General features: G+C 45.4%; 1 protein-coding gene across 4 annotated transcripts; it reads right to left on the bottom strand.

The window, feature by feature from the left end:
- Nucleotides 1–4231: 4231 nt before the first annotated feature.
- Nucleotides 4232–20287, bottom strand: FGF17 (fibroblast growth factor 17). 4 transcript variants are annotated; one of them, XM_060251413.1, is made up of 5 exons: nt 19714–20287; nt 19515–19551; nt 8693–8870; nt 7360–7466; nt 4232–5919 (listed from the first exon to the last, which is right to left on the bottom strand). In XM_060251413.1, the coding sequence occupies exons 1-5, from the start codon at nt 19743–19745 to the stop codon at nt 5623–5625; spliced, it is 651 nt and encodes a 216-aa protein (XP_060107396.1). In that variant the 5' UTR covers nt 19746–20287; the 3' UTR covers nt 4232–5622. The 4 variants fall into 4 exon arrangements, with proteins under 4 accessions (XP_060107396.1, XP_060107397.1, XP_060107398.1 ...); XM_060251414.1 differs by having other exon boundaries at nt 8693–8837; nt 19714–20285; XM_060251415.1 differs by lacking the exon at nt 19714–20287 and adding an exon at nt 10666–10731.
- Between the last annotated feature and the right edge of the window lie 383 nt (nt 20288–20670).

Genomic DNA, 20670 nt, shown 5'->3' with positions numbered 1-20670 from the left:
AGTACTGTGTGCAGTTCTGGTCGCCACACCTCAAAAAGGATATTATAGCATTGGAGAAAGTCCAGAGAAGGGCAACTAGAATGATTAAAGGGCTGGAGCACTTTCCCTATGAAGAAAGGTTGAAACGCTTGGGACTCTTTAGCTTGGAGAAACGTCGACTGCGGGGTGACATGATAGAGGTTTACAAGATAATGCATGGGATGGAGAAAGTAGAGAAAGAGGTACTTTTCTCCCTTTCTCACAATACAAGAACTCGTGGGCATTCGATGAAATTGCTGAGCAGGCAGGTTAAAACGGATAAAAGGAAGTACTTCTTCACCCAAAGGGTGATTAACATGTGGAATTCACTGCCACAGGAGGTGGTGGCGGCCACAAGCATAGCCACCTTCAAGAGGGGTTTAGATAAAAATATGGCGCACAGGTCCATCAGTGGCTATTAGCCACAGTGTGTGTGTATATATAAAATTTTTTGCCACTGTGTGACACAGAGTGTTGGACTGGATGGGCCGTTGGCCTGATCCAACATGGCTTCTCTTATGTTCTTAATACCCCCTTTCCAATTATTCTTGCATTAGCCCTGATAATGATACTCTTTGCTGACTTCTACGAGTAAGGCCACCTTCATCTTTTGGGTACTAGATTGTAAAAAAAAAAAAAAAAAAGGCCTTAAATAAATATGGGATGCTATCACAACCAGCACTGTCATGCATCAGTCAGGGCTGGATCTGGGGGGAGGCAGAGGGGGCACTAGTCCTGGGTGCTGCAGGGGGGGGCACTAAATTTGGCACCCTTATCTGAGGTGGGCTGGGAGAAAGATCTGCAGATTTTGCTGCTTCTCTGCAGGGTGGAGAGGCGGCAAAGGCAGCTCCGTGGGTCCCCCCAGTTTAAACACCCCACCGGGATGCTTAAGTTGGTGGTGGTGGTGGGGAGGCAGAACGCTTGCCTTTGCTGTCTCCCTGCAAGGTGGGGCAGCGTCAAAGGCAAACCCCATGGCTTCCCTCCCCATTTAAACACCCCATCAGGTGCTTAAATGGGGAGGGGGAAGCAGATCGCAGGGTGGGGAGATAGCAAAGGCAGCCCCGTGTCTTCCCTCCCTATATAAACACCCTGACAGGGTGTTTAAATGGGGAGGGGGAGGCAGATTGCCTGCCTTTGCTGTCTCCCCACAAGGTGGAGAGACAGCAAAAGCACCCCCCCCCAGCTTCCCTCCCCATATAAACACCCTGATGGGTGTTTAAATGGGGAGGGGAGGCAGATTGCCTGTCTTTGCTGCCTCCTCGCAACGGTGGGAGGCAGCAAAGACAAGTGAGCCCCATGGCTTCCCTCTCCATTTATTTTATTTTTTAAAATTTATTTTTAATGTATTTCTATTTTGCCCATTCCCTGTAGGGCTCAGGGTGGAGGTGTTTAAATCGGGGGGAGAGGGGGGAGGAAAGAGGCAGATCACCTGCCTCCCATTTTTTAAATGGGGTGCCATTTTTTTGTTTTGCCCCAGCTCAAAAATGCGGCCCAGAGGCAGGACGGACAAAGGGTTGGATGCCCAGAAGCATGACTTCACCATTGCCATTCCCACTCCTGCTACAGGCTGAAATGCTGTTTGTTCCTGTAGGGCAGGCAACCCCCAAGGACAGCACTGGGGGGAACTGAAGGACTGCTGTTGCAGGGAAACAATAAGTGAAAATGACCCCCAGGGTTTTTTTTTCACAGGATCCAACCTCACAATGGTGCTTCAGTATTGTAACAATGCTAGGTGTTTCCAGAGAGAAAAAAAGCACAATCCAGTAAAATGTTTTCATGCAACTGAAACACATGGAAGGTGTCAGAATGGCAATGCATACAGGCATTGGAAGCCTGGTGACTTCCAATGAGCACAAATTAATTCTCATTGACAGGAATGATCACAGAACAGAGGACTCTTGCTTCCAGCCTGCAAAGTCCTTATAATTGCTCTCCATCCCTGCAACGTGGTTGATCCCAAGCTGTGGCGCGCCTTGCCTCTGGCTGAATGTGCAGAAAAGCCTGAAACCGCCCACCCCCATGTGCGGCCAATACATGGGGACTGACTCTCCCTCTTCTCTGGACAGTCCTCTTGCTACTTTCCAAGGGGCTCCAAACAATTAACCTTGCCGCTGGCACAGCCTCAGTGAGGCCCGGTCCTGCAACCGCCATTTCCATCAGGCCTTTGATCTCAGCAAAACGCAGCTCTCAAAAGGTTAGCCGGCTAAGCTTTCCTCATTTCCGTGCCTTGAGGAGTTTTCCGGCAGGTAACACCCCACTAAGACCTAGTAAAAGGCTGCCAGATTCCAAAGACAGTGCCTCTTGCCCCAGCTATTGTGGGTTGGAGTTTGCAAATAAAAGGTGATTCAATAGAGGAAAGAGGGGCCCAGACTTTTGTCTGACAAGACTGGTACAATTGACGAGATTCACAGACATGTGGCTGATTGCTTTCTTTTGCTATTTAGACAGTTGTGTCCTCCCAAGGTTCTTCAACTTCTGCAAGCACTAAGTGCTGGGATTCAAAAAGAACTAGATTTCCAAAAGGGGCCAGAGCACATTCTATAGCAGGGGTGGCCAAACTTGCTTAATGTAAGAGCCATATAGAATAAATGTCAGATGTTTGAGAGCCACAAGATATGAATATCAGATGTTTGAGAGCTGAGAGAGGCAAATGAATGGGGGAGGTGGAATGAAAGCAACTTTAACTAGCTGGCTTGGAGAAGTGATTTAAAGAGAGAAATGCCTTCTCCAAGCCAGCTGGCAGGGCAGTGGGGGCTTCGAGAGCAACAAAATATGCGTGAAAGAGTCACATGTGGCTCCCGAGCCACAGTTTGGCCACCCCTGTTCTATAGCCACAGCTCACCAGCAAGCTTTCTTTCGCTGAGAAGGGTTCCAATGCCTCATCCTGCCTCAAGTCCCTTTGTCCTGCACTTGATCAAGTGGAAGTCTGTTCTGGGAACATTTTCTGGAAAATAAGCCATCTGTCAAAGAGCTATGGGGCAGACATATAAGGTTCCCCCATTTTTATTTCTGGTTTTGGCTCTTCCCAGTCATGCAGCTCAAAAAGGCACCATTTTTCCCACTAAAAATACAGTCGTCTTTAAGAAGTTAGTGGATTTTTCTTGGGATGGTGGCCGGTTGAGACCTACTGCAAGGGTTTACTGAACATTATTCCCAGGGTGCAAAGGAGGATCTGGTCTCGGTAATCTCGGTAATCCAACCCCATCTTGGTGAGATCATTGCAGTACAATTAATGTAAGACTGCTTTTGAAATTGGTTCATTTAATATTGAATCCACATCTATGCATCAAACTGCTTTAGCAGTCCTGCTGGGATCAGAATTGGGTGACAACATTCTTAACAAGGCACCCTCAGCACCTCACCAAACTCTGACAGCCAGGCTTCGGAGACAGCCAAAGATGTGCAGCTGAGACCTCCTGTAAGGAAGAGATCAGCTTAGAGCCAGCTGATAAGGTAAAGCAAGTTACTGACCTAAGTCTTGCCAGCAACGGTCTGATTTTTAGTTTGCCAGAGCTGCTGAATCATCCCAATTAACAGCTGGGATGGAGGAGGCAAAGGAAGCCAATGGGTCAACTCCTTTTCTCAGCTTCCAAGATAAAGAGGGGGAGAAAAAAGGCTTTTATTATCGCGCACGTCTGATGGAGGGAGGAAGTCCTCCTGCTTTTCCAGTCTGGATTTATTTGATTTTTAACTTACTTGTTGTTGTTTGTAAACTTCTAAAGGCCCACCAATTTTCTCTGCCTGACTAGTACGGGCACGAGAGCTGTTCTTGCCTTCTCTATAAAGAGCCTTGACCTGATTTATAAGAGTGAAATGTGCACCTTTGAACCAGGCTACAAGCAAGTGACCTACAACTGGGAATCTTATACCTGGCTGTAAGGCTTGGTCTCTCTAGCTCTTGCCGAAGGCCCTCTCTCAACCAACGTAGCCTCATCCCTGTGGCTGCCACTTATCCTGCAGATCTGAAAGCTGGCACATGAGGTGGTCAGAACCCAATGAAAACTGGTGCGTCAGGGTTGATATGAACATGGTATTGGTATGTGCACTGCACGGGAGCAGCACAGGAAAATAAGATGCTGTCAAAACGGGAAACCACTCAGAACATTATTGTGATCATGAGAGAACAACAGCCCAATTTAGTATGAGACACCTTGCTCTGTTCAAGGTGGGGGTGACAAAAAGTATACAATTCCCCAAAGAAATGTTCAGTGAATTCTTAAGGATTTTTTTTATTTTAACAAAATCCTAATGGTTAGTTCTAAAATAGCTGCAATTACCATTTTAAGAAAGCAACTGTGCCCAGAAGACACAATCCTAAGAATAACTTTTTTCTCTAAAATGCAGGTAATTTGGGCTGCCTTTTCACAAGACTGGAGATCTTTGGGCAGGTGTTTCCTGAAGAGGTGACTCACAACAGGCCAACACTCTTGTGGGGTAGCACAAGACACCATGTTGCTGAAAATGGAAAACCCAGACTCTCCACTCCTATAAATTCTTGGGAGCATAATCTATTCCACGTACATACTCCATGAGATTCATCTAAATAAGGTTTATGCAAAAGAACCTTCCAATGGACTGTGTCCACAACGGGTCACAGTCTTCTGCTCTGCCACCCTTGAATGACTTCCAAAATCAATTTGTCTTGCCTTTCGATGGGGCTACTTTTACCTACTCTCTCAAGTAGACACTGGAAACATTATACTGAGAATTTTTCTGAATGCTTTGCTACTCTTTATTTTGTCAACAATCTGCCACCTGAAGCAGCTGTTTCATGGCAGCCACCTGGGATTCCAGTGTTCTACTGGGAAGAACTAGACACAAGGCAGCATGTCAGCATCAAATAAATAACCCAAGAAGGCTATTGCAACAGTCCAGCTAGCATGAGAACAAGTGCTGAGGACTTCTCTTCCAAAACAGGGGGACAAGCTTTCCCCACAGTGTGACTCATGTTCAGTGCCAAGATGCCTTATGTAGGAAAAAAAAGGGCTGAATGTGATTCTCCACTGCTCCTCCCTTGAAACTTGGGCCAGAAAGACACCTCTTCTTTCTCCACTGAATCCTGCCTGTTTAGAAGAGCAGGGAGCTAGTCATCGTTCACCCTGTAGCTATTACACCACCTCCACTGTCTGCTTTCCAAGGCTTAGCTTGCAGATTTCATTCTACCCTTACAGGAAGTCTGTCTTTGCAAAGACAAGATCTATAGCTGGCCTCATGATAACTGGACTTCAGTCTGTGCAGCAAACTACTGCTGGGCCATCAGCATACAATCAGAGGTGGTAGCAGTCTCTTCTTTTTGTTAATGGCCACTACTAGTCCCTCACCCCCCAAAGTCCAAAAGTCACAAACACCCAGGATAGGGAAATGCAACTTGGGCTTTTTGTCTGCACCAGGTATCCAAGACCTGATGTTCTTTTGCTCAGCTTGACATTTTTTTTCCTTTGTGCCAACTAGAACCAAAATATAAAAGTGTTTTTAAAATGTGGAGCTAGAAAAGTCAGTCAGTTGTGACAGGGACCCAGGTGGCATGGTCTGACATGCAGCCCCTGGCACTCAGCAACAGAGAGAGAGCCAACACACAAAACTGCAGGAGGGGCTAGCAAAGCCTTAGGCTCGAGCATGAGGTCCACGGGTGCGCTTTGTTTTGCGAGTTGGGGAGGAAGAACTCACAAACTCAAACTGCTTCTGGCGCTGGGGATTGTTGGGGAATGGCAACTGGCCTTGGTAGAGGCGCTTGATGAAGTGAGCCTCACGCTGGTTTTGCCGGCTCCGGGAGGCCTTGCGGGGCCGGCCCTTGCGGGTGAACGCCATGCACCAACCCTCATGACGGGCATTCTGGAAAGCGGTGTAGTTGTTCTCTAGAACGATCTCAGTGAAGACACAGTCCTTGCTCTCACCATTCATCTGGGAAGGAGGAAAAAGGAGATGTGATATTGTTGCAGGCTGGGTTTCGAAAGGTGGTTTATGCTGCGCTACCCAAGAAAGCAGTTCTGAGGGCTTGCATTGGAGCAGAGCTGTGAACCACCTTCACCTTAGGCCAGTGACCAGCAGCCCCTTTCTCTTGCTGCTCTGTACAGACTCTAGTCTGGCAAGTATACACTACAGACTGAATAGTACTGCTCTTCTCAGGTAGCCTGGGAAACTAGCTCTGAGGGCAATTTTCAGCACTCCAAAATTACAAATCCCAAGATGCTCTGAAGAATGAGAGTTATAAATGTAATATAAGGACTTTCACATGCACACTCAGACGTGGAGTGATCCCATTTTGCAGTGTGTGACTATGACTTGTGAGTGGGGCTCTTTTCAGAGAATTGGCATGCATTTTCCAGAAGCAGTTCCTGTAGCACACTGTGGGCATGCATGTGAAAAGCACCCAAAAACAGAGTGTGGCTCTGCCCTGCATCCCATTAATCTCTGGAGGGAGGGAGCCACACCAAACTCAGATACCCTATCCATGGAATAGTTGCTGTTGACATAGTAAAAAATCACTTCCTAAACCTCCTGTGGACTATCCTCATATGAACTTCCCATCTGCTCGCAATTCTCTTCCTTACACCCTTGCTACTGCTATGTAACAATTTCATTAACTGCCTTCTTAGTCTTGTGGTCAATATTTCCCTGAATTGTGTGGCTGCTAAGAAAATTAGTGCACTTGGAATGGCAACGAAGGCTGCCAGCTGGCATTAGAACTGAATTTCAGATTGAAAGGTATCATTCTAAGCTCCACTGCCCAGTTTACTCAGACTTACATGAGCCTTGCTCATGAACCCTCTCTCTCTTGTTGCCCAAAAGAAAGGATTGCTGTGATGATGCTGGACATAATTTTCTCTCTGTGTGGGATCCATCAACATTTCTGCATCAATGCTATGAAAGCTGCATCTGCTGCTTTTGTGGAAGCCAAAGACTGAGTTTGGCAGGTTGTGTGCGCTAAGTGGTAATTGTGCTACTGAATTTCTTAAAGCACCACTTATATGCACAGAACTTGCAAAATTGGTAATAATTAGGGTTAACAAGTTCTAAGTGGTGAATTATCAACCAAAAATGCCAGTAGATTAATCAGTGGGGCTGTGAGTTAAGGTCACATTGACTTATTAAGGTCACACTCATTCATTACTGTAGCAAGAAAACAAAATGGATATGAGATGTTGGTGACTTTTAACAATAAGCCTGTGTTTATTAGCTGGAGTACGCTTTATGCTTCCTTCAAGACCTCCAGAACTCCACCATTTATTAACCTGTCAATTAATCAGTCAGAATTCAGATGATTAACAAACTAACATGTCTGAATTAGTCAACAGCCCTAGAAACAGTGACATTCATGATGAGAGGCACTGCATTGCTCACTTTGCCAATGAGCTTCCCTTTCTTGTTCATGCAGATGTACGTCTCACTCTCAGCTCCTTTGATGCGCACTCGGCTCCCAAAAGTGTCTGTTTCAACAATCAGTTTTGCTGCAAGCAGAACAAGCGAGAGAAATGAATCATTTTGCACAATGGCCCTGAAATTAAGTAGTTTGGGGTCTTGAAGGCACCAACTATCAGCTTAGACAGCAACAGTTCTATAATACTGTGGCCAGCCTACCCTCCCAAATGCAGAATTGAAGACTGTCAGTATGTTTAGGGCACACTTTTCTCTCAGACAGTCTGCAGTTGTAAGACAAAGGATGAAGCAGAACTAGCAGATGTTGGCTTGCTTTCTACCTTGAAACATATGCGAGCTGAAAGGAACCGACTGAGGCAGTGAAGACTGAGTAAGTATGCCAGAGAAGTGGGAAACGTGTTAAGTGTGTTCCTGAGTTGTCAGGGAGAGGTGTATATCAGAAGAGCTGAGGATGCTGTAGGCCAAGAAACCCTGGTTGAGGGCAACCAGAGGGAGAAGCACACTGCGACAGGAATATATGGAGTAATTTTTCAAAATCAGTTTTCACAACACAAAGAGAGCAGTTGCTTTTTCACAGGCATTCCAAAGGCAAAGAGCTTGCTGAGCAATATTGACTGAATGGGAAAATACTAAAAAGGACATTAGACACAGGGGTGACAAGAGGTTGAAACAATAACAGCACATCTCACTACCATACTCTTGTGTGGTGTTGGGAGAGGCCAGGGCTAGACTTGGGAACCAACAGATCCATGTGTGCTGCCCCATGGCAGGGTGTGCTGCAGGGACTACAGGTTGGAGGGTTCCTTTGGAAGGGAAGTCTCCCTAGGCTCTTGAGTGGCTCCATACTCCCAGGCAGGCTATTGTATGGAAGGACTATAAAGACTTTACTTGGACAAAAAAAGGTCTCCATATGATTTCTGTATCACAGCTACCTATGGACCAAGAATGCATCTGCCATAGTTTTCACAGCAGACTGCACCTCCTGAAAATGAGCTGTCTATCTTCACAGCCACTCTCAATGGTAACTAAAATTTACCACTCGATGGCTATCTTGCCTTACCTCCAGGAAGGGCCATCCCTGACCTGTTTTCAAAAGCCACATAGTTTTTCCATTCAGGTTGCACAGGAGATGGATTATCCTCCAAAGTGCTGTGGAAATCTCCTTGGTTAAGAGATTGTATGGGACTTTGTGTGCACTCTTCAAAAACCAAGACCCACATTCCCACAAAGAGGTATTTTTCAGGCTCTCAGAAATTCCCTCCAAAGGTGCACCCAAGCGTTGCCACCAGCTCCTTACCAAACTTGTTGCCATCTTCAGCTGTGGCAATGATCCTTTTGCCGTTCACCTGGACATGCTTCCCGCTGGTCCGGCTGTACAGCTGGTACTCCCTGATCTGCCTCCGACTCAGCTGGTCTGTCATGGCGCCCTGGTCCCTCACGTACTGGTTAAAATTAGGAGACGATTGATTCTCCCCCTTTGTTTACAAAGGGAAAAATAAAATCAATTTGCTTTGGACAGCCCTACAGACATGGCCAGGAGACGGGACTGGGAGCCGGCCAAGGCAGACAGGCAGGCATCTCACCCAAGCAGGAGACCTCATGGGCACAGACTTGCAGCATAAATGTCAGATCACATAAATATATTAACTTGCATTATAATAAAGCAGACCACTACTCCAGCTGTCCACAGGAACTGGGTGAGGCTCTGCAGGGCTGTGGCTTTTCCTAATCCTGTTCCCTGAGATAGTTTTTTCACTGGAGATGCCAAGGACAGAATCTGGAACCTTCTGCAGTCTCTCACACCACACCACAAATCCATTACCCTTTAACAAACTGTTTTTGCACTTACACACTGCTACAAAAGAGCAGTAAATTGGTGACATTTCCTTGCTGCTAGGAACTGTGAGAATGTCTTTACGAGAACAGCCAGAACCCAAACAGACTGGACAAGAATATTATAGTGTGTGAGACAGGCAATCCAAATGGCACCACCTTCCCCATCAATGAAAACGGGGAAGTTCTCCTAGTGTAACTCCCATGGAAAAGAACTGAAGCTATTTCAGAGTACAAGGGTGATTTTGAGAAGCTTATATTACAAGGGGTGTATTAGCACTCTGGCCAGCATCCTAAACCCTCCTAGTGTGATGTCCTACTTCAACATGAATGTACAGCTCTTGTTCTGGTAGGTTTGCAGCACTGTGGTCCAAGGAGGACCATAAACCACAAAGTGGCACCAGCAATAATGGCCACCACATTCTGGATTTCCCATTTATAAGGAATTATTAATGTAGGGGAACTCTGGACAATCCACCAAGTGCATCCTGAAGTGGTACAGTGCAACCTATCAATCTGCTACCTCATTTTGTTGCAAATACACACCAGGTTAATGGCCTTCATCACATTTTGCAAACATATGAAGAAAGGTTGGCTGTCCTGAACCTGTCACAACTCAACTTCACTGGAGATACCCAATTCAAGTATTATCAGAAATGGAGAAAAATGTGCAGTTATTCTAGAGGGAGGCTAGACTACAATCTACCAGAGAGAGGGCCTTCTTGGTAGCAGCCCCCTACGGGTGGAATCAGCTACCAGAGGATGTGAAGGCCCTGTGGGACATTGCCCAGTCCCGGAAGGCCTGTAAAACTACACTCTTCCGGCTAGCTTTTAACTGATCTAGAGTTATTGTATTGTGGGAGCAAATGTTAGAATACTGAAGCCATCGGAAGCGAAACAACTACAAATGATATCAGCACCAGATTGTTTTAATTATTGATTTTTAAACTGTCATATTAATGTCATGCTATTTTTAAACTGATTGTTTTTATTTTGTTGTTGTGAGCCACCCTGAGCCTGCTTCGGCCGGGAGGGCGAGATATAAAAATAACATTTATACTGTTAATAATTTTGCAAACTTCAATCATGTCTCTCTGCAATCATCCTCTTTCTAGTCAAGAAATCTTACAGAGATGAGGTGGACCAGTCCCTTGATCATCTTAGCTAATTTTACATTTCCTAACATTATGGTATCTCTTTGAAGGTGGAATTTCTTTTATTTTCAGGTGGAATGGGCACACTTGCACACAGTACTTCAAATGCAGCCACATCCTAAAGGTCTGCTTCACAACTGTGATCAACCTGTCAGAATCTGCTTCACATAAACATGACAGCACTCAAGAAGCAGATTCCTATCACTTTCTGGTCAAACACTTTGTGAAAAGACACCATGGCAGCAATTGCAAGAGAGTTTTAGCATTCTGTCTGGTCACTGACCTTGGGACTTCATGTCCTGAGACCTAAAGCAGAACTGCAGAGTCATAGAGATGATCACATGTAGCGCTGAAATGAAATTTCACAGACATTCAAAAACTGGCTGAACTTTAAAAAATTCAGATTTGGAATTTTTCAAATTTTGATTGTAAAATTTGACTTAAGGTGAAGCAACTAAATCTTAAGCATGGCTGAGCATTTTTTTTTGAGATACTAATGTTATGGATCAATTTGCCCAACTCAAGTCCTGCCACAGCATTCTCATCTCCTTTCTATCCTTCTGAAATTATCTCTGACACATTACTTCAGCGATTCTTCTTTTCAGTTGCTATAAAAGATTTGCACTACTGTGCAAACAACAGTAGTTTCTGACTCTGGGGTGACGTCACATCACGATGTTTTCATGACAGACTTTTTACGGGGTGGTTTGCCATTGCCTTCCCCAGTCATCTACATTTTACCCCCAGCAAGCTGGGTACTCATTTTACCGACCTTGGAAGTATGGAAGACTGAGTCAGCCTTGAGCTGGCTACCTGAACCCAGCTTCCATCAGGATCGAACTCAGGTCGTGTGCAGAGCTTGGACTGCAGTACCGCAGCGTACCACTCTGCGCCACAGGGTTCCTTCTGTTGCTATACTGCTCTCAAAATTAGGATATCCTTTAATGTACTCCTGGACCACAGCTTCAGACCATTACATCTTGCTCAGTTCCTAACAGACAGATACAGCAAACAATTGTCTCTACAAAGGAGACTGGCAGTGTAAACTTAAGGCCATTCTGCAAAATGCTTAGGACAGGAACTAAGTCCTATACTGGTGTAACCTGGAGATATGTCAGCATAAAATGACTTAACTCTGCAGCCAATTGCAGATCTCCTACAATATACTCTGCAAACCAGAACACCTTATCATGGATGATATAAGGATATATTTCTAGCCCCATATCATGCACACTTAGAAAACCTAAAGAGCACTGTACAAAAGGAAGCACATTGTGTACACTGCTACAGATGAAAACAAAAAATGTTGCAGCTGTCTCTGATTAGAGCAGGAGTGGAGAACATCTGTCCTGAGGGTCATTTACTTGGTCTGGCCCTCGGAGATTGCTGGGCTGAGCGGAGCCACATGGTAGCCTCCCTGGGCCAGGCTGGCCAGTGAGGATCATGGGGCTCAGCCGTGCTGTGCAGCAGCCTCCCTGGGGCCTGGCCGGCCGGCCAGGATCGCTGCGGGACCTGGAAGTCACTGTCACAGTTCAGGTAAGTTTTCCCCTCATTTCTTTCTTCCTATTTCTTTCTTTCCCTTTCTCCCTCCCTCCCTCTCTGTGGAGCCTGAGTGGTGGGCATTGTGAAGGACTGCTGCTGGGGTATGTGGGTGCCTTTAAAGGTCTGCTGGGAGCAGCTGCAGTTCCTACATGGAGGGAGGGAGGGAGGGGTGGGGGCCAGCTACCACCACTTCAATTTGCACTTGATTATCCCAGATAGTGTGGCCTAATATGCTAATATTAGCGGATGTGGTCTAATATGCTAATGAGTTCCTGCTGGACTTTTTTGTAGAAAAAGCCCAGCACCTAGGCATTTGCCTAAGGTGGTGGGCTGGGTGTGTTAGTGTGTCAAATTAGGCTTTCCCCGCATGATTTCAAATAGAAAAACAATCATTTGCATTAATTTTGTTGGCCTGAATTGTTCTCCCTCAGTGGAGCACTGTTCTTTAAGCTGGTAATTTTGTATGGCCTGTGAATGATGTTATAAATATCCAAATGGCCCTTGGCAGAAAAAAGGTTCCCACCCCTGGCTTAGAGCCCTCCAACGTCTCCAACAGGGAATGCCAGGGAAGTGCATTCAAAGGTCTTCCCACCCAGGCAGCATGCACCTCATATATATATATTTGGAAATATGAAGCTGCCCTACACTAAATCAGCCCATCAAAGTCATTACTGACTATCAGACTGGCAATGACTCTCCAGGGTCTTGGATAGAGGTCTTTCACAACACCTACTATTTATCCTTACTGGAAATGCCAGGGATTGAACCTGAGAGCTTCTGCATCCCAAAGAGATGCTTTACTACTGAGCTGACCCCCTCTAACAATCCTTCTTTCCACAACAGTTCTTAGCAATACATCAGCAGTACCTTAGCTTCTAGTTGCTTTGCTCTAGCATGGTTCTTGCACTACTAAAAGCTGCTTCATGGGTGGCTGGCTGTTTTCTTTTTTTTGTATTGTGTGTGTGTGTGCACCTGGAAATTATAGTGACCTCTGATAACTGACCCCTACTGGAGGCCTGGAGGATATTCAGAGAGGTAGCTGAATAAAGTCTGCCTCTGTCCTCCTGACTACTGGTATTTCAAGGAGGCCTCCCATCCAAGTACTTGCCAGAGTCGAAACTGCTTAGCTTCTGCATCAAACAGTCAGTTGTTTGACTGCCACGGCTGAACCCTTCAAGGGCATGTACAGATAGGGCAGCTCTACCTATGTTTCTACTGTCAATGCAGCTTTCAAGGGACAGGAGCCTTGCTACTTCAAGAGGGAACAAGAGCTAGCAGCCAACCTGAACCTGGCTGAAAGGGAGGCTGCCCATCTTGAGTAACAGGAAGAAGGGAAGATAGAAGACTGGCAGCTTCAGGAGCAGGTAACTGACCACCTCTCTTTATCAACTCCACAGGGAAGTGAAGCCAGGGCCAAATTGGGCCCAGGGAAGGAGAGAGGAGCCCAGGGTCAAATAAAAGCTAGGCTTCCCGGCCAGGCAGGAAACAGGCTGAGCACACATGACCTAGGATTAAGGGCAAATGAAACAGTCAGGGAAGGGCCAGGGTGTTGTAACTCCATTCTGAGGCTGGCTGGGAAGCCCATCTGACCCTAACCAGGATGGCAGAGCATGGACATGTTAGGATATAACAGGTTGGGCCTCAAAGGCAGACTCCTCAGGGGGCAAAAAACCGCCCCCCCCAATATTACACTTCATACTGGTATATGATATTGTTAACCATTCAGTTGTGTCTGACTTTTGGTGATGCTATGGGCCAGCTCTCTCCACGTTTTCCAGTCTAAATCATAAACCATGTGTACTACAAGACAGAAAGGAGGGATGGAGAACACAGTTTATGGGGATGAAAAGCAACAGGCAGCAGTAATCAGTCTTATGATTGCAGCAGTGGGGATGGGTACATTGGTGGGTGTTAAGCAAAAAGACTGGATTCTGGATAGTTAATAACTGCAAGCAGGTATTCCCAGTTATTGGGTATAACTGTGCAGAGCCTTAGCAGTGCCTGGGACATCTTCCAGGATTATTTTGTAGGTGGCCAAGTGACAGCTTGATATAATTCTAGGGACTTTACGCATGCAAAAGCCTGTGCTGTTCCACAGAACTATGCCTTTTTTGACACGATAAATATGTCAACACCAGGGCCAATGAAGAATTCCAAATGTCCCATTGTGTGTGTGTCTTTTTCTTGTGTAGCCAATTTAAATACTGAATGTATAATTTTATAATATGTATGGATTTTAATTGTTTGTTGTGGTTTTATACTGTGAGCTGCCCTGAGCTTGCTTCAGTGGGGAGGGTGGGATATAAATTGAATCAAATAAATAAATAAATAAGCCAGTTATGCGCAAGTTCTAATCCCGATTCTTCCTTCTGTTTTGTTGCTGATAACCCTGTTGGTAGCCAAAAGATGAGCTTTGCTTTATTCTTCCCACCACTACCCACTAGTGGAATCTGAACTCCTCACTCTCATTTTTCAGGGAGCTACCAGGGAGATGACAGGAATGTTTTCTGAGAGCAGGTTCTCTTGTTCCTTTTCCTAATCTCTGTCACCCTTGCCTTGTACAAAGCTGTTCCTCTGAATATTATCTCCCCACTCCCTTTGGAGAAATGTTTTCCATGGGGGTTTTCCTTACTGAGTTGTGCTATGGTTAGTGGCCATGTTTCCTTCCCTCTGTGTCTGCCTGTCAAAAGGTTCTGTGTTTGCAGGAGTGGATCTGAACCCCTATACAAACCTCTTAGTTAAGGGCTCCTGTTGGTCATGCCACAGTTCCTCCTGCAGTGGAGGGGGCTATATTGACTTTGATCCTTTCCTTGTTCTGTGTATAGAGTGGGGCCAGGATGGCTTCAGAGAGGCATGCCAGCATTGCTGTGCGTTGGTTGGCTGCTTTTGTGTATAGCTGACATAAGGGCATTGCCAACATGCCTCTCTTTGGTGGGTGTGGGCAGCATCCATATGAGCTCCAATGCAGTCACTCTGTCTGTTGTTGCTTTTGGCATTTCTCTTCTCTCATGAGAAAGCAAAGGACGCAGACTGGCTACACCAGTGTCAGTGATATGCTGGTGTCAGTGTCTCAGAACTGAGCTGTTAGTTACTACCTCAGTCTGTATGGTGGGAAGTTATGTTACCCTGGAAAGGCTACAAAGCCCTACACCAACACATATGCTGACTCTGCAGCTTTTACTTGTGGAGATCAATAATTTTCTATAACCACTCAACTTCCTCTGTAAAGTCACTATGAAATCCCTGTTCTGATCAATGCCAACATCAGCTGTGCAATAAAATACCTGTTAATTCCCAAAGGAGTTTCTCATGTGAACATTTTTAAAACAGATGAGAGGACAACAATGTGGCAAATGACACAGAACTTATATAAGTGTAAAGTGATGCACAAAAAATCCTAACTAAGTATATAACCTGTTCTGTCCCACCCTGAGCCCTTTGGGGAAGGGTGGTCTAGAAATAGATAAATAAATATATTGCTGGGTCTGAACTGGCAGAGACTGTGAGGAAAAAGATCTTGAGCTTGTACTGCATAGCTTCAGAAAAATGCTGACTCAATATGTGACAGGTGAAAAAGATACACCCTAAGGCAGAGATTTCTATGAAAGGAACTGAAAATAATACAGTCAATCTGGAATACTGTGTACCGTTCTGGTTGCTTGTCTCAAAAAAAGATACTGAGCAGCTGGAAGAAGTGCAAAAGAAGGCAATTAATGCTTAGCAATTTAGAGCACCTTTCCTATGGAGGCTTAGAAAAAAGATCACTAAAGGGAGACATGATAGAAGTTCATAAAATTATCTATTGCAGTAATATTCAGTGGCTCCATGATACATTGCCTGTGGCTCTTCTGAGTACTGTTCCTCAATTTGACACCTGCCTCCAATTTCAGGAAAGTGGTCAAGGCTCTTGACCAGTGCAGTTCTAGTTGGCAAATGTTTCTCACCTTGAAACAGCTGCTGCCAAGGGAACAGGTAAACTATAAGCCTCCCTGAGGTATAGGCCTAACGACAGGGAAGGAAGTAAATGTGGCTCTTTTGGTTGATGGTAACTGTGGATATAGTTCTCCATGAGCTGTGGAGTGAATACTACTGATCTATGGGGATAGAGAAAGGGAAGATTTTCACCCTTTCTCATAATATTAGAACTCTAGGGCACCCTATGAAGTTGATGGGCAATTGATTCAAGATGGACACAAAAGGGAGTACCTTCTTTACTCAATGAGTAATTAAATGGTGGCATTCACTGCCAGTGGGTGTAGTGATGGCCACTGGCACAGGTAGCATTAAAAAGTTAGACAGATTCAGTGGCTACAATCATAATGACTAAAGCAGGGGTGGCCAAACTTGCTTGATGTAAGAGCCACATAGATGTTTGAGGGCTGCCACACATGAATGTCAGCTGTCTGAGAGCCACAAGATGGAAGGCAGGAAGTGAGGGAAATAGATGGGGAGGGAGGGAGAGGTGGAAAGAAAGCAGCTTTAAATATAAATGCATTCTCCAAGCCACTGGCTGGCTTGCCTTGGATAAGTGACTTAAATAGACAAATGCCTTCTCCAAGCTGGCTGATGAGGTGGTGGGGGCTTCAAGAGCCACAAAATGTGTGAAAGAGCCACATGTGGCTCCCGAGCCACAGTTTGGCCACCTCTGGACTCAAGAAAACCTCCATATACAGTGGAAACAAACCAATGCTAGGAGCAACATAGAGAAAGGCCTTGGCCTCTATGCCCTGCCTGTTGGTCTTTCAGGACAACTGGACTACACAGAATTTCTACAAATCAGAAAGCACACTTGAGCCAACAGCAGGTTTGATTTTGACCATACTGATCCTTGGCTCAAAAGATTCAACCCCAAGGGAACAAATTCATACTTGGATAGTTGTATTTTGTACTGGTGCCCTTAAAGGAAGCAGTTTCATTGCAAGTCACAATAGAATACATTCAGCAGCATTTAAGTCTCACATGAACATTTTGCCAAAGATTATTCCCCCCCCCCCCATCACTTGGAAGATAACATTCACAAGCAATTTCTCCTGCAAGATAACACTTCAACATTATTGCCTTAAAACTGATCCACTTCAGATAAATGATCTTTGTTTGCTTGCTTAAAATCAAATTCTAAAAACAAAATTTGAAAATTAGAAAAGTGACAAAGTCTGAGCAAAATTTCATTTCAGTCCTCAAACAGACTCCAGCAGAACAATGCTTTCCCTCAAGCATGTTAGCTTGGCTATTCCATGCTCTATAGGCTTGAGACACGCAGAGAGCTCCAATGCTGAGCAAAAGTTTTCAAGCTGGGGGGATCATTGTGGGTGGCCAAATCAAACAACGCTGAAAAGACATGTGTGTGCGCCTCATTTTGTATGCAGGCAGACCCATTTCTTGGCCTTGGTGCAAGCTACTGCACAAAGCAGTCGCATACATGCTCCACTTGTCTGGGTGCAGAGAGATTCCTCTGCCATTCTGTCTTTAGCAGTAGCATGGAAGTTCAATTCTGCACAGACTTTCAAGATTCCTGGTTTGCTAAGGAGTAGAACAACTCTTCAACACTCTTTGGAAGCAAAAACTCACGGGCGTACACTTGCCTCACACTACTGCTGAGTGTTGTGGCACTTTGGCTAACATAGCTTGCAAACGTTCATTCATATTTGCACAAACACTCTGAAAGGATCCATACAGTGCCACCGACAGAAATGGCAGAAAAGCAAACTTGCTATAAACATAAGGCACAGTCTAGACGGGGAAGACTCTTGTGCAAGAACTTGATAGAAGAGATTCTCCCCAATCATGTTCTGTGCCTGTTTCTTCAACAACATCCACAATCCCTTGTCTGTAGTCACTCTGGTGTCCTTCCTGCAAGAGCCATCTCTGGAGGGCTGATCTGCCTCTTTATGCTGGCAAGCATTCATTTCATTCATAATCTCAGGTCTAGTCCTACTTTTTCCTATTCAGCTCTGCAACATTGTTGAGAAGCATCCTCTTGTTCCAGCATATGCAGAGAAAGTATTTCCTCCAACTCTTCCTAACAAAGGGGATGAGGGGTCTAGCCAAGAAAGGGGCAGAATTCTTTCTCTGCGATCTTTCCAGACTGCCAGCATGTCAGCAGGGGAAGAACGGCTGCTCAGTGGTCCCAGAGACAGCTGCCCATCACACAGCAGCTCAAGCATGGCTCAAGCCTTTGCCAGGTTGCCCACCATCAATGTGGAGGGGACGGTCCACAGCTTCTCTGGAGAAGGGGGCAAGGGGAGCAGGCCGTGACGCCATTGTCTTCCTTCCAACTTCACTCTAGACTGCACTGCAGATTTTTTTTGTGTCTGCTCGGGACTTAAGGGTTTGCTTTAGAGGCTGTTTTCATTTTGCTTTCAAAGTAAAAACAATATTACCTTAGAAAAGTCCTGCATACTTGTGAAAAAAATGGCAAAGTTAGACTACTTCCTTTCTCTTTTAAACACTAGTTGATGGAAGTGAATTCTTGTACTGCCCTCTTTCAACAGTATGCTAGTTAAAAGGGGCTTGCATCTTTAAAAGTTATGGTGATGGTAAAGATGGCTAAAGATATGGTTCTCTTTTTTTTGGCTGGGTAACATTTCCAGCTTTAAGAAGAGAAGCAGGGAAATGAATTACTCCATTTGTAGGCTAATGTGAGCAAGAGAACATAGCAGTCCCATGAACACAAAGGCCACAATCCTGGACACATTCCCTGTTGAAATTCTTCAACAGTGTGCACAAGGATAAAATGCTGGCCTCCCAACTGTAAGGATTGTGGGATGCTTATGAATTGCTCTGAGCATCAGAACCATATCAGTCACATGCAATTAATATTTACTACTTGCAGTATTACAAAGAACCTTTGCCATACTGTGCATTATATGGGTCATCCTGCAAATCCATGTAACTTCACGTATATTACACCTGTATCGTACTCAGCACCATCATACGCATGTAAAGCAAAATCAAAGCCTTCAGTATAGTTACTTCACTTACTTTTTGAACACGTAGTCCTAGCATTTTTTCTCTTCTTAAAGTCCAAGCATGCTACTAATAAACTGTACATGAGTATTACCTGGCTGAAGTCTGACAACTCTTACATCAGTGTAGCACAGCAAGAACATATATCCGTCTAAAGTAGCAAGCAGTGAGCACACAGATTCTGCTACCCCACAAGGGCTGATCCACACTGACTGAATCAAGGCCATTTACCAGATGCCTATCAATGACTTACTATTTTATATAATAGTTAGCTGCAAAACAGGGATCATTTCTCATATTAGTGATCCCCTCCCCCGCAAACAATACACAAACACAGATAATGCCCTTCATTTCACCAGCTTTAGAGTAGAAAAAGGTGATAATGAACCAATGCTTTACAGCACAATCCTAAACTGAGTTACACCCTTCCAAATCCATTGAAGTCAATGCAGTTGGAAGGACATAATGCTTAGGACTGCACTGTTAGTTTCCAAAACAATGGTTTTCAGTCCACATACTAACTATGCAATTGAGACTTTATATGCTTATTTTCAAAAAGAGTACCAACCCCCAAACATGTAATTATCTATCAACATTATTAACAACAGCATATGATTAACATACCTGGGCTTGACAGGAAAGGCTTAGCAGCTGGAAACATCTGCATTTGGAAACAAAAAGAAAAAACACACAAGGTTTTTGGCTGGAGCATTGCTTCTTTCTGATGAACCAAACATAAATGAACAATGGCAAAAATAACGACTGAACCTCTTTGCAAAAGACTGGCACGCCTATCTGAGTAGCAGGCAGGGACAACGCTTACATGGAAAACATTTGAAGGCTTAAAGGCAGCATGCTGGAAGGTACCGCTTGTCAATAAGGAAAGAAGGGAAATTCACGAAAGTAAAGCACTCAGCTTTTTTCAGTCATCTCACTGGTAGGGCGATGAGCTTGTATGCCTGCTCAATTCCAGTGCAATAGCTTTGTCCCAGCAAAAAGTTGTAGAAGGTTTTTTAAAAACCTCCCACTTCTTGGATAGCCCAGGTATGATTTATAAAGGCCCTGAAACAAAACCAATAGCACAGCTTAGATGAGATCCATTCTGTTTTTCTTTTCTTTTCATCTCCTTGCTGCGCTTGAGGATTTGTCTTCAGAAGCTCTGTCACCTCTCGCCCCCACCTCTGTGCAAAAACATGATCCTTTCCTCTCTCTTTAGTTTTCTTCTGTAGCCTGGCAGCAGCTCCCTCCGCCACAGCAGAACGCTTCAGGGCACCTGGAGCTCTCAACAGCCAGGATACCACAAGCCAAAGAGACAGCCACTTCTGGCAGAACGTGGCCAAGGTCAGCCTTGCAGGACTCGATGCTGGAAAGTGCAGAACCTTTTTTCCTGCTTCCCTACAAGCCATTCAGCAGCTGGAGGGGAAAAAAAGAAAAGGGGAACCTCCACCTAGCAGGGAGGGAGGAGGGAAAGAGGGAGGGAATAGCCAGGCTTGGGACTGGGAGAGGTGGCTGCAGGACTTCCCCGCGTGTGTGGCATCATCACCCGCGCAGAGAACTCCCGCAGCTCGACTGAAGCGTGGCGCTGGTGACCCGTGTGTGACTTTGTCGTCGCGCAGCGCCTGGCTCACGGTGGGGGGGTTCTACACATTCAAAGTCCACCCCCCTCCCTCCGGTCAAGTGCTTTTGCCTCCGCCAGCGTCTCCGGGCGCGGCCGAAAGATCTTGTTCTGGAATTGACCCAGGGGCACTTACGCAGGGCTGCCAGGCTGCACCGCCCTCTG

This window comes from Heteronotia binoei, chromosome 12, assembly GCF_032191835.1.
Source record: "Heteronotia binoei isolate CCM8104 ecotype False Entrance Well chromosome 12, APGP_CSIRO_Hbin_v1, whole genome shotgun sequence".
Lineage (NCBI taxonomy): Eukaryota > Metazoa > Chordata > Lepidosauria > Squamata > Gekkonidae > Heteronotia > Heteronotia binoei.
The sequence above is the reverse complement of the archived record's forward strand: the minus strand, read 5'-3'. Positions and strand labels throughout refer to the sequence as shown.

Excerpts from the sequence above, each read along its gene's own strand:
- FGF17 (XM_060251413.1), bottom strand. The coding sequence starts at position 19,745 with ATGCTGCCTTTAAGCCTTCAAATGTTTTCCAT. Across the intron at positions 8,871-19,514 it reads GCCTTTCCTGTCAAGCCCAG|GGGGAGAATCAATCGTCTCC; the intron begins GTATGTTAATCA and ends TTGTAAACAAAG. Across the intron at positions 5,920-7,359 it reads AAGGGAAGCTCATTGGCAAA|ATGAATGGTGAGAGCAAGGA; the intron begins GTGAGCAATGCA and ends CCTCCTTCCCAG.